The sequence below is a fragment of the Chaetura pelagica genome, unplaced genomic scaffold, assembly GCF_000747805.2.
Source record: "Chaetura pelagica isolate M959 unplaced genomic scaffold, ChaPel_1.0 scaffold52, whole genome shotgun sequence".
In the NCBI taxonomy this organism is placed as follows: domain Eukaryota; kingdom Metazoa; phylum Chordata; class Aves; order Apodiformes; family Apodidae; genus Chaetura; species Chaetura pelagica.
This window is the reverse complement of record NW_009952486.1, coordinates 115,279-127,792: the sequence shown is the minus strand read 5'-3', so window position 1 is coordinate 127,792 and position 12,514 is coordinate 115,279. Positions and strand designations below refer to the sequence as shown.

General features: G+C 42.8%; 1 protein-coding gene across 1 annotated transcript in view; it reads right to left on the bottom strand.

Moving 5' to 3' along the window:
* Positions 1 to 793: 793 nt before the first annotated feature.
* The window catches only part of SLC6A11 (solute carrier family 6 (neurotransmitter transporter), member 11), a 97,466-nt gene continuing 85,745 nt past the window's right edge, over positions 794 to 12,514 (bottom strand). The window contains exons 8-14 of the mRNA XM_010008836.1: positions 11,156 to 11,280; positions 8,923 to 9,035; positions 7,419 to 7,556; positions 5,609 to 5,711; positions 4,682 to 4,782; positions 3,296 to 3,466; positions 794 to 1,370 (exon numbers count right to left, since the gene is read on the bottom strand). Of these exons, the coding sequence (XP_010007138.1) occupies positions 1,218 to 1,370; positions 3,296 to 3,466; positions 4,682 to 4,782; positions 5,609 to 5,711; positions 7,419 to 7,556; positions 8,923 to 9,035; positions 11,156 to 11,280 (904 nt within the window). The 3' untranslated portion in view covers positions 794 to 1,217. The remainder of the gene's footprint in view (positions 1,371 to 3,295; positions 3,467 to 4,681; positions 4,783 to 5,608; positions 5,712 to 7,418; positions 7,557 to 8,922; positions 9,036 to 11,155; positions 11,281 to 12,514) is intronic.

Below are 12,514 nucleotides of genomic sequence, written 5' to 3'. Positions count from 1 at the left end.
AAACACATGGACAAGCTAAAAACCCACCAGGCAAGTGTTCCTGTTACTGCAGAGTGTGATGATTCAAAGGGCAATCTTGACTCGTCTGGGACTTTCATTTTGTGTCTCATGGGTGGCCAGTGGAAGGGGGTGGGTTCCACCTCTTGGCACACTTTACTGTAAACATTTGTGAGGAATCCTGATTGCTGAAGAGAACTTCACTGGAATCAAGGCCAAGGGTAACCTAGCACTGCATCTACATCTCCATGTCCTTCACTGATAAGAAAACCTGTTGATGTTTATTCTGGGAGGGAACGTTAATCCATCCCAAGGCCCAAATGTGGCTTTGGGGCCTTAGTTGTGCAACTCTGGTGGGTGGGTGGGGGTCTTTAGGGGTCTCCTGAAGGAGTACACAATCATCTTATGGACCATTAACTTCCAAGAGCAGCAAAATTCAGAGCTCCTAAGAAACATTCTCTCTCCAATCTCCAGAAAAACAGTGACTGGGAAGTGGGCCCATTCCACCACATTTTTTAGCCCTGTGGAAGCAAATGGAGGGTGGAGAGGAGGCAGTGAGAACAGCTGAGGTGGAGCTTCCTGTGGGATTCCCTGGAAGAAGAGCTTCCTCAGGTGCAAAACAGCCTTGCCCTGGCCTGGGGGGAGGCTGAAGCACCCTGGTCCCAGCTGAAAAAGCTCCCTCTGGTTTCTGTGGGCTCTGGATACAGTCCATGTGGAGAGAAGGACACCCAACAGCAGTTACAAGTCATCCCCCCTGTCCCCTCTCAGTTTCTTCCACCCTCAAAAAAAGGACATTCTGGTCCCCTTTCTATACATACATGAGAAGCTGAAATGGTCTGAAATGTGTACAGATTAGAAGGCTTTTATCTAGACAACATCACACCTGCCAGAAAGCAAAGTAGAAAAGTTTTACAGCACATTATCCAGGACGCTCTAACTTCTAAAAACTAAAAACATGGACAGAAATCACCATAATACAGGAGGTCATCACTAACATACCATATCATACTATTTTTCTTTTCCTTTTACAGAATCATTACTTATATAGTAATTTAAAAAAATCACTTTTAAACAAGTATACAATTTTCACTTTAAAATTAACTGGTTAATAAAAGGGGTTTTTTTGTGCAAAACAAGCCAGCCTCTATCATTAAGTGAATTTATTTATTTCTTTATAAAAAAAACCAAACAAACAAAACAACCAAAAAAAGATAGTTCTTTCAGAAATGTGTCTCCTTTTCTGTAATGGTGGAAATGGTGCCATCTCCTTTCAGTTTGGCATCGCAGTCATTTACTGCTGCAATGTAGGCTCCTCCTCCAAGTTTCCCTCTCATTTTCAGATCTGAGCTAGGTGTAACCAACTTCCTGAATTTCTAGAAAAGGGGAGAAAATGGAAATCATTCTCTTATTCTTGGTCACAGACACAGATTTCTTAAATAGACTGACTAGAAAAGCCTCTTCTCTTGCATGTCTGCTTCTCACTTCCCTGGTACAGCCACACCACAAGCTGCCTGCCCTGCAAAGCCCCTCAAAGCAAAGGTTAAAGAATGAGGGCAGAGACCAAGGCAAAGGAAATTTTCATGCTGATTTAGAGTAACATTCCCTTCCATGAAGGAATTCCACATCAGGCCTGGTACATGGGAACATTCTCCCTCTCATGGTAGAGTCAAAAGGTCTTTACTGAAAAAAAATTAAAACTGAGAGACTGCCAAAGTGTGTGAATCTATGATGAGGGACAAAAGAAAAATATGTGCCCAGCTGAGAACTCTCTCTTTTACAGCAGTAACATCAGTAGCAACGTTGCTGCTCACAGCTTGGAGGGAAGACGTTGCAGGAAGGTGGCTTCCAGGGGAGTTCCCAACTGTTAAAACATCCCTCTCATCATTCAGGTGTGGAACAGCCCCTGAGCAGTGTGCAGTGCCTCAGGCTGTGCAACCAGAGCCCGTGGAGAAGGGCTGTTTGCTTGCAGAGACAGGGCAAGGGTGATGCTTTAAGGAAATCATGGTAAGATTTGTGCAAAACTTCCTTGTTTGACATGCTAAGAAAACTCTATTATGGATAATTTACCCACAGGAAAGATGTCCTAGGGCCACATTTAAGCAGCTTAATGGATTCATTTCCATATGGACTGCCACCAGCCAGCATAATGAGCTGCAGGGTGGCTTCTCCCTCCAGGGAAGCTGTACCTATTACATTGAGACATCCTCAGATGTCAGACCTTGAGCTTGTGAATGGCAGATAACATGAATGTGGGTGTGCACTGAGAGATCCTTCTGAAGTGCCAGATAAGTTAATGAGCCCCTGGTATCCTAGACACAGGAATTCCCACTATCTTGTTCTTCTCATTGGGATTATCCTAGAAAACATCAGAAAGACTGAGAAAGCAGGGAAGGGACTGAATGAAGTCCCCTCTGAAGGAGGCAATACTGGGATACCTACTTTTACTGACTAGTATCTGAGGAACTCCAGGTGACAGAACCAGGCTTTTCTGGAACATGAGAAATCCCTGATGGCTGAACAGGGTTTATATTCTTGTTTCTTCCATTAGACCCATCTTCCCTGTATGTCTTTGCAGAAAAGGTCTTATATTTAATAACCTTAACCTCAGCCTAGACCAGAGATAACGTCATACCAAATCTTATTAAATTGCCCTGATTATTTCTTTTTGCCTCTTTCTCACTTAAGAGAACTGTAATCAGGAAAACTGTTCAGAAGTCACAGTGTGTGTTTGATACCCAGCTCCTGGAGAAAAACCCTGGCAGCACACACATTAGTTACCAAAACCATGGAAGGAAGGCAGCTGACCTGAATGAATGGCTGGTACAAGCCTTCTGGGGGGCTTTAGCTTCTGTCACAGATACTGAGCAGGAACAGGGAACCTTAAGCTACAGAGCTGGTTAATTTACCACAGGCTGAAGTTCAGTGAATGAAAAAGAAAAAAAACCCAGGAAATTCAAAAGAAGTTTTGCCCAGGGAAATGGTGGAGTCACCATCCCTGCAGGTATTTAAAGACCTGTATGTGGTGCTGAGGGACATGGTATAGTAATGGGCCTGGCAGTGGGCAAGTGGTCAGCCTTGAAGATCTTAAAGGTCTTTTTCCACCATAAATAATTCTATGATTCTAAGAAAATGGAGAAAATTCAGATGCTTCTTTCCACCCATGCCTGAGAGGCCTGACCACTGGGGCAGGTTTGTGGTGTTGCTTTTTTGATTAAACTGTGCTCAGTCTCATGCAGCTGAGGATTCACACTCCCCGCTTCTTTTTTTTCAGTATCAATCATATGAAAACACATCTTACCTCTATGAAAGTGCCTTCTGTCTTCCACAGCTTAATGCAGATCCACAAAGGGATGCAGATCATGGAAGAGAGTGCCATCATCCAGCCTATGCCATAGCCCCAGTCAGGGTATATGTACACGTTGTTGTATTTCAAAGGCTTGTATTTCACCAGGAAAAAGATGAAGATTCCCTGAAATAAGCAGAGTAATACATAACACATATTAATGGTATTTGAAAAAACACTGTAGATGTAACAAGAAAATGACTGTTTAGGCAAGGCCTGTCTCTCTCAAGATGGAAAACAGAGGTAAGCTCTCCAGTCAGAGAAAAAAACCCAACAACAATATGTTATCTGCAGCTTCAATAACGCCTTGTTGGTTTCCACAGAAATTAACAACCTTTCACATTTAAAACCTATTTACCTCTCAGTCACAATAAAACCTGCACTTTGATGGCAAACAGTACCTGGGCAGGAAAGACTAAGTTTTGCTACCATGTACTAGTTGTGAGTAAGTAACACAAGCTGCATTCTCTCCAACCTGGCATGGTGGAAAAGGAAAACCAAAATGTTCCAAGTAGCCTTGATCCACTGTCTGTATCTGCAGATTATGTGCTCACCCTCACAAAAGCTCTAATATATCTGTCTGAATTTGTCAGGTGTTTCAGTTTCAGCAAGAGATATTAAGTTCATTTCAGAGTTGGTGAAAATGAATCAGAAATTTTCCCAAGTTTGCAAATGAACTGGCAGAACTCAAGGGAACCTGGGTCTTCAGGTTGTTATCATTTACATATTGGAGAACTGGCAGATTTTAGTGTCTAATCCTCAAGAACTCATGGATCAAATTTATGGAAAAACCTTTAGAAACTCTGTTCCCCTTAGGCAGCCACAGCACACTGCCAGAGTTGGCAGCAGGACTGCTGGCAAATGCTTTTCCCCTCTTCTTGCATCTGAGATGTGCTCTTGGCCTCTTCTACTACTTTTACTAGAATAAAAATTGTCCTGTCTTCTTTGAAAAATGTCTGCTCACCTGAAGAGAGGTAAGGAAACAGGAAGCTGGAGCCACAAAGAAAACCAGCCCAGGTCTGGAGGAGCTCAAGTTATGCTGGATGGGCACATGGTCTGCTAGTGGTGCAGTGAAAAAAGCCTCTGTTGTATTGGCAAATGTTCATTTAGGGCCCTGAGTTTGCTTTTTTCCTATGATATATTGTATATACTAGGATTTCTCACAATTCACAGAATATTTAACCATTTTTACAGATCCTACAGAGTGTTTTGCCATTCAAACATAAGCTACAAATCAATCGGGGTTTTTCTCAACCACTGTGAAATGTTATCAGCAGCAGAATTCTAATTTAGATGGACAGAAAACCTCTAAACCAAGTCAGCTGGATGTTCTGTACTTACTGCGCAAATACCTGGAGTTAAGACCATCCAGCACCACTTGATCAGTGAGAGTGGTTTGTACCCAATCATGTCTTCAATGTTTTCATAAAAGCGATTGCTTCCTGCCCAAAAAACCCAAAGGAAAAGCAGATGTAGAATGCACATGGAAGAGGTTGTGAAGGTCAGGATTTAGAAGAGCAAAGAGAGTGACACAGGTTCTGGTGGAGCTGCCAGGACTGAGGCTGCTGTCTCTTGCCCTGACACATCTCCCTTTGTGGCAGAGGCTGCTGCCTGCATCTGTACCTGACCAGGACAAGCAGAGGAAAGGAGGGGGTGAGCAGCCAAACTTCTGCTCAATTACAGCCTGAGTGACCCCAGTTAAAGGGTATTTCCATGCTACAAGCTCAGGTGTGAGTCCCCAGATAGCTGGGAACATGTGTCAGCTGAAACTCATCTGTTGCTTTACCAAGTCGTCAGTCCTTTGTGAGGAAAAAATGTTTGGGGATGTAACCATGAACAATCCCAGCCCTGTGGTGGTTTGCTCTTGGCTTTGCTGGCAGAAGGAGCAGCAGAGCTGGGACACCCCTGTGTCCCTTTTGTGTTCATGAGGTATGAGCTCCAGATTCCCTGTGCCAGAAGGGAACATGCATCCCAGATGCTTTGTGAGAGAGGACAGACTTGTTGCCACCCCTGCTTTCTAGGGCAGGTAAGGACTTCCTTGGTGAAGGAAGGTGCATGCCAGTCCTGACCAGGGCCAAGGGGAAAAAAAAAATAATTGGTTCTGCTGTCTTTGTTACTTGGAGGGGGGGAAAAAAGGCATTCCTGGGTTTTGGTAGAGCATGGCAATGTGAAGGGCCTAAATCCATGAGGGTCCAAGGCTTCCACGTTGCTTTATTGCAGAGAAAACTTTCACACACACTCCAAAGCCCACAGTTTTCAGCAACTCACCATAAACCCAGCCTATGCAGACACACTCAAAGATGGCAACAAAGAGAAGGCACATGCCACTGGCTGCATAAGAGTCAAATAACTGGAAGACATACATCCCACCCTGAAAGACAAAACCAGAGAGAGGGGAAAAATGTGTTGGCACCAGGAGGAATATTTCATAGCACAAATGGCTTTAATGGCACAATCTGTTGGCTCCCTGCCAATCTTCCAACTAAAGTTGATTCCTCCCTGAAAAAAAAATAATTCATTTCATAGTGATTTGTTATTATGGAAGGTTTTTTTTTCTTCCAGAGCACTTCAGATTATTCCCTGTGCCTGTGGAATCCTGAGCATTTGCCTACAGGTAAATCCTGGAGTGGAGAGATCGACATTTGACTTGTTTCCAAAATGCTCTCCCACTTCCATGCTTTTCTTCAACTTCATTTGTTATCACATCAAGCTGTAGGTAACTGCAGGTGGTTTTGATCTCCAGATCACTGCATATGAAGATGCAGGGTCTTGGTTTTTTTGATAATTTTCCTTGTGGTGAATTCCCAGTCCCTTCGCAGCAGGTCCCTTCTGCTCCACCGCGTTTGCTTCACATCAAGTCTCTCCTCAGAGAAAGACATCTGATTAATCTGGTGCAAACTGTCATTAAAAAAAATAATAGAACTTTCATTTTGCCCTAGTCTCCACTTCTCTCCTTATCTTTAGTTATTCTCTCCTTTAAAGTGTATTTCAAGGTAATATATTCTGGTCAGTCGATTGCTGTAAAACCTTGCCTACTGGGGACAAGAGACTAACATACTTACAATTGCCTGAGGCCTTTTTTGGGAGAAGATTGCTCTTTTTCAGTAACAAAGCAGCCTGAAAAGCACATCATCTAAGGACTGTGGCTCTGTAGAGGGAACTGAAGTGACCTGAGATGAGTTCAGGCAGCCCTGCCAGGCTGCTTCACCCCCCTGAGCTGGCTGCACCTCTGCGTGTGTCCCTGGGCGGGCAGCGCAGCCCAGCGGTCTCCCCAGGCACTCCTGAGCTGCAGCTCCTCACACACCACACGTCTCTCTTTCCTGGCACAGGGAGGCTCTGCTGGCCCAGCAAGCAGAAGAACGTGGGCAGACTGTGGACTCTGCCCCTCTTCTGCCAGCTTTGAGAGGGAAGCACAAAGCAGGAGAGAGGTGACAGAACCCACAAGCCCTGAGCAGCCAGATTGAAGTCCTGCCAAGCATCCCAGGCTTCCCCTCAGCCTGGGTACCAAACACAAACATTGTACCATGAATTGATGGCAGGGACTGACACCCTCTGAATTTTTGGTTTAGAACATCCCAAAACAAACACTGTGGTTTGTTTGAAAAGATTTTTTCCTTTTTTTTTTTTTTTTTTCCCTTTTATTAATTTACTCTCACTGAAGCAATTTCTGCTCAGAGATTGGCTGCCCAGATTTACCTGCCCTGCTGATATAAAAATAAAACACATTTTAGTTTCCTATTTTCACTTTTCTTCATCTTTTTTATTGATCTATTCATCTAAAATGTAGTTGCTTTCAGACTGGTCTGCCCAGAGTAAATCAGCAGAAACCACAGGCAGTGTATATGGTTGGCTGGTGTAAAGCAGATGGAATTTCCTTGGCTAGGAAACTTTGATTAAAATATTTCCTGAGGATACATTTCACATTTCAAATGTTAGACAGTGGCTGGGAACAGTCTCTCAACCATTTTTTTGGTGGTCATATTCCTGATGGTGAAGTTTGTCTATGGCAAATATTACTGCATTTTATGTGTGATGATTATGAACTAAAAACCCAGCAGTGCAACACAGCCCATCTCACCTCAGTTAACATGATCAGGCCAATGAAGTAAGAGACAATAGAAAGGCCAAGAATCAAGAGTTCTCTCCTGTAGCCCCTTCGGAAGATCTTTGGGTACATATCCACAACAGCTGTCACGATGCTTTCCACACACACAAACTAGGACAAATGACAGGAAAGTACAAATTAAACACATCTCATCTTCTGCTGGGGTTTGGATTTGCTGTAAAATGCTTCAGACACCCTTCTGTGTTCTCACAGAGACTGATCCCTGAGGACACTTCATAAGCAGAAGCTCAAACCGAGAGGAAGGTCATTTCAGAATTAGAAGGCCAAAGCTGTGGATTTCCAGCCTACCAACAAATTCCAACAGTTGAATTACCTCACAATGCATTTGCCCTGTAGGAGGTGGGTTACATTAAAATTTAACCTTTCCAATGTGGCTTTTATGGGACTTAAATAACGCACCAACAGCTCGTAGGACTGCAGCAGAATTTCACTCTAGGCATCCTGCTCCTGTCACTCAGAAGGATGCTGGGCAGTGCTGTGAACCTTCCAGCACTGCTAAAGCATCTGCAAGGTTTTTGGACAAGTTCTCTCCAACTTACAGAAGAGAGAAGTTCCACAAAGCTGTTTAGTGCCCCAGCCAAGTCCCTCTAATGAAGGAGGGAAGGAACATTCTTATGAACTTTAAAAATCAGCAGAAAGGAAGAGGCCTGAGCTTCTGACTTACTCTGGAGCAAGGTATCTAAAATAGGCACCACAATCAATGTCCAAAAGTAGATAATGCAAAACCTGCTTCAATCAAACAGTCAAGAGCAGAATTCAGGAAGTGCTCATTTAAAAAATGACTTTAAAAACAGACAAAAGTTAGATCAGGAAAAAAAAAAAAAGAGCCATTATTAAAACGTTCAGTTTAATGATTGGAAATGTCATGAAAAATAAGCACTGAACAGCTTCATTCTCCTGTGTACAATCATATATTTTCTGAACCAAATCATGCTGAGACCTAAAAGCACCAGCTCCTTTGCATTTTTCATCAAACAGATGTCATGGTTTTAGTGGTCACATAGGAAGGATAAGGTCTCTGCTGTCACTTGGCTGCAGGATGTGACTACACCCTGCTTGCTGGGGTACCTTGAAGTATAAATACACCACAGGAATTTACATTGTCCCTATCTGATATGCAGCTTCAGAATTCATTGCAAAGTGCTCTAAAAATGGGAAAAGAAGACACACTGGTATGGTACTGAGCAGTAAAGTTTAATCAACTCATTTCAAACTGATTTCCACGTTAATAATGAAAGCTGCAGTCAGCCCTAATCAGTGTTCACAGTAGATCATAAAGGAATCTCCACTATCACATAACTAGGATTTTTAAAAAGGAACTTGAATCAATGGTTTTAAGCAATGAATTAAGTTAGGGTTCATGCTTTCGTCAGGTTAGATGCTGTTTACGTCAAGGATCCTGATATACGTGTGCTAGAGAATGTGACAAAATCTTTAAACAGTGTTTGTTTCATACCTGACTATCTAATCCAAGGAATATGAGCATCATGAAGAACAGAGCTGCCCACAGAGGAGAAAGAGGCATCATGGTAACAGCTTTAGGGTAAGCAATGAATGCGAGTCCTGGTCCTGAAAAGGAAGAGAGGCAATAGTTTATACTTGAGTACTGGGTCTGCCTGAGAAGGTGTTAACTTCCTTCAGTACAGCCTGGAGGGAGCTGTGTTTGGGATGTGGGGATGGAGCAGCTTTGCTAACACAGCCCTGTGGCTGCTGCTGAGCAGAACCTGCACAGCATCACTTACTAAACTGTCTCTATCTGGACCCACCACTTTTCCCACTTTTGCTCTTCCAGTTCCCTTCCCCGTGGCACTGGGGCAGGCGATTGAGGGGGCAGCAGTGTGGGTGCTGAGCTGCTGGTGAGGGTCAGTTCACCCTAACCTGACTGTTCTTTTATGGCAGATAAGAGGAGACAAATACAAGATCAAAAACCTTGACAAACACTACATCTCTAACAGTCTAAACATCTGGTGATGAGGCTTCTCAGGACTGAGGACTAACTTGGCCCATCAACTCTGCCTACCTCCTGTCCAAAAGTCTGAAGGTCAAAACTTCCACTAAGACATCCCTGTGCCTCCTTTGTTCTCCTCCTTTGTGTGAACATACTGTAAGACTCACACACCTGCATAAATAATAGCATGTGCTCCTGAGATTGCCTTAGAGAATTTATTAGCACTGAACTTCTAAACATATTCTGGAATATTTGTTTTCCTAGGACAGCTCAGTATCTGACAATTTGTGCAAGAATGTAGCCAGTGGTAAGAGCTGCATCCTGGAAGCCACACATGGTGCAAGCCAAACATCTATTGGCTTGTTCAAAATCTGCTCTGCATTTCTGGATGCTGCTGCTGGGAATGTTCATTCCTTGGTTGTGTGTTTAGAGAAATCTATAAAACAGAATATTTTTGCAACAGCATTGGTAACTTCTCAGATGTGCTAAATACCATCTCATCTAGCTATGTTTTCCTGATCTTTTTTACCTGTACTCATCTTTCAGCTGCTGCAAACTGTCACGCTCTAACAGCTTTTATTGATGTTAGGCAGCATTTAAAGCCAGGTCACAAGTCTCTGTGCTTCTTCTGCAATACTTTCAGTGAAGACCTGTCAACACACAACTGCTTTTTCATTTAACACAGTATTTACAAGCTCCTATAATTTCCAGAGTCACTGCAGTCTTTTAACCTTTTTCTATATAGTTCCTATAATAACATAAGCCAGTTGTACTGAGGGCTTTAGAAAAAGAGGAATATTTTCCATGGCAGTACCAGTGAAGCTCTATCTGCTTTGCAGTTTTCCTGCTAACCTTGACTAACTTCATGAGAGTCATTTCTCCTTCTCAACAGTTCACCATTATACTGCTTTTTTTTTTCCTGTTCTTGTTCTGTTGAGTTTCAAGTGATGCTTAAAGATGTTCCATTCACAAAGGTGTTAAAAAGCAATGAATTTTCACTGGGTGTCGAATTCCAGGTGATGGTCATAAATGTTAGATGGTTAATTTCTCATAGAGCTGGGACTTTGGGCCTTTCTGGACTCAGAAGACCAGAGGTTAATGATTGGTAGAGTTAAGTTATGGTTGGACTCAATGATCTTAAAGGTCTTTTCCAATGAGAATGATTCTGTGTCCCTGGGAGGAAAACTTCCAGATATTAGGAGATGGCATCACCCATCTGATTATTAGAAATGTGTATTTGGATAGTAAACATTAAGCAAGACTTGAGAGAACTTCCACAGATTTCTCCTAAACAGCTGGTTTCTCATTACTTTCAGAAATTCCTTTTTTCTTTTCTTTTTTTTTTTTCAGAAGGAACAAATATTTGTGTGCATTTCATGTCTCATTTACAAAAAGCTCTTTCCTGAGGCCATGAGACTCAAGGGGCAGAACTAAGCCATGTATCTCTGCTCAACTATCTCCTGGTTGCTCAGCTGTGTTCCAATAGCTCCTTGACTTTATGAATTTGGAGCTATGCACAATAACACAAATATTTTTCACAGATAAATGTATGACCATAAAATAGTTAAGAACTCTTTTTATAACAGTTATTCTAATGAGTCAGGTAACAGGTTTTTAAGAGGAGTTTGGTAAAACTATCTGCAAAACAGTCAAGTCATCCATAAGACATGGCACAGACTAAATATTCTGCCAGCAATCTCGGGGCATTCTCGTTAACTTTTGTCAACTTTTTGGAACTTACCTGATTCTGCAACTTCTGCAATGGGCACGCCTTGTTCATAAGCCATAAATCCAAGAACTGAAAAGATAGCAAAACCAGCAACAAAGCTTGTGCCACTGTTCAAGCAGCAGAGCATGATGCAGTCTCTGAAAATATAAATAGAAAACACTGCAGTTGATCTCTAGACCCTGGGTTTCTTTCAAATACTGAGCCATGGGACTAGTAGAACCCCAAGCTGCAGGACTAGACATGAAGGTGCTAACTAAAACTAAGCTCCCAACAGGTACTGTGCCAAGGGAAATGATGAGCATTTGCTGAAAGATACCATTGTAATATCCTTTGTGTTTTAACTGGTTGAATTGCAAACCTGTTGCTACTCAGCAACACTACACTGCTTTTCAATAGAATCTTTGAAAGACATGTAAAAATACTGTGAGAAGGGAGTTGCAGGAGTGTATTTCGGAAGCTATGAATGAATTATATAAAAATGGTAGCAATTGGTTTCCTGGAAAAAACTCCTACAGTCAGATCTTAGCTAATTCTATTCCAGTTGGAGTATATTGACACTATATATCCATATAAAAATTCAACTCCAGTTTGGTTTATAAACATTTTTCAAGAAGCTGTGGTAATGAAAAGCACCATATATAATCTAAGGTGTTTGTATACACCTAAAAAAGTGCCTCACAAGTAGGCAAAGACAGTGCAGGGACACTGATCTCAGACCTATGTATCCTACACATCAAACAACAACAATTACAAGGCCAAGGTGAAGAAATATTTATTTCCCCAGGTTGGAAATATCACAATAGTTAATCACTTTTCAAAAAGGGAAGGTACTCTTGCAGAAAGGTGTGCTCTTTCCCCAGAGCCCAGGGAAATAGGGTTGTTCATCCTGTGCTCAGAGAGCACTTCAGGCTTGACAGATGATGAGCTAGGAATGATTTCTCATGGCAGTCTTTAAAGACTGTTTGCTACAAGAGACATCCTGGGGTGCATTAAAAAGGGTGTGGCTGGTAGGTCAAAGGAGGTTCTCCTCCCCCTCTGTTCTGCCTTGCTGAGGCCACATCTGGAATATTGTGTCCAGTTCTGGGCCCCTCAGTTCCAGAAGGACAGGGAACTGCTTGAAAGAGCCCAGGGCAGAGCCACAAAGATGATTAAGGGAGGGGAACATCTCCCTGCTGAGGAAAGGCTGAGGGAGCTGGGTCTGTTGGGCTTGGAGAAGAGGAGACTGAGGGGTGACCTCATCAATGGTCACAAATATGTAAAGGGTGAGTGTCAGGAGGACAGAGCCAGGCTTTGTGCAGTGATGTCCAGTGACAGGACAAGGGGCAGTGGGTGCAAACTGGAGCACAGGAGGTTCCATGTGAACATCAGGAA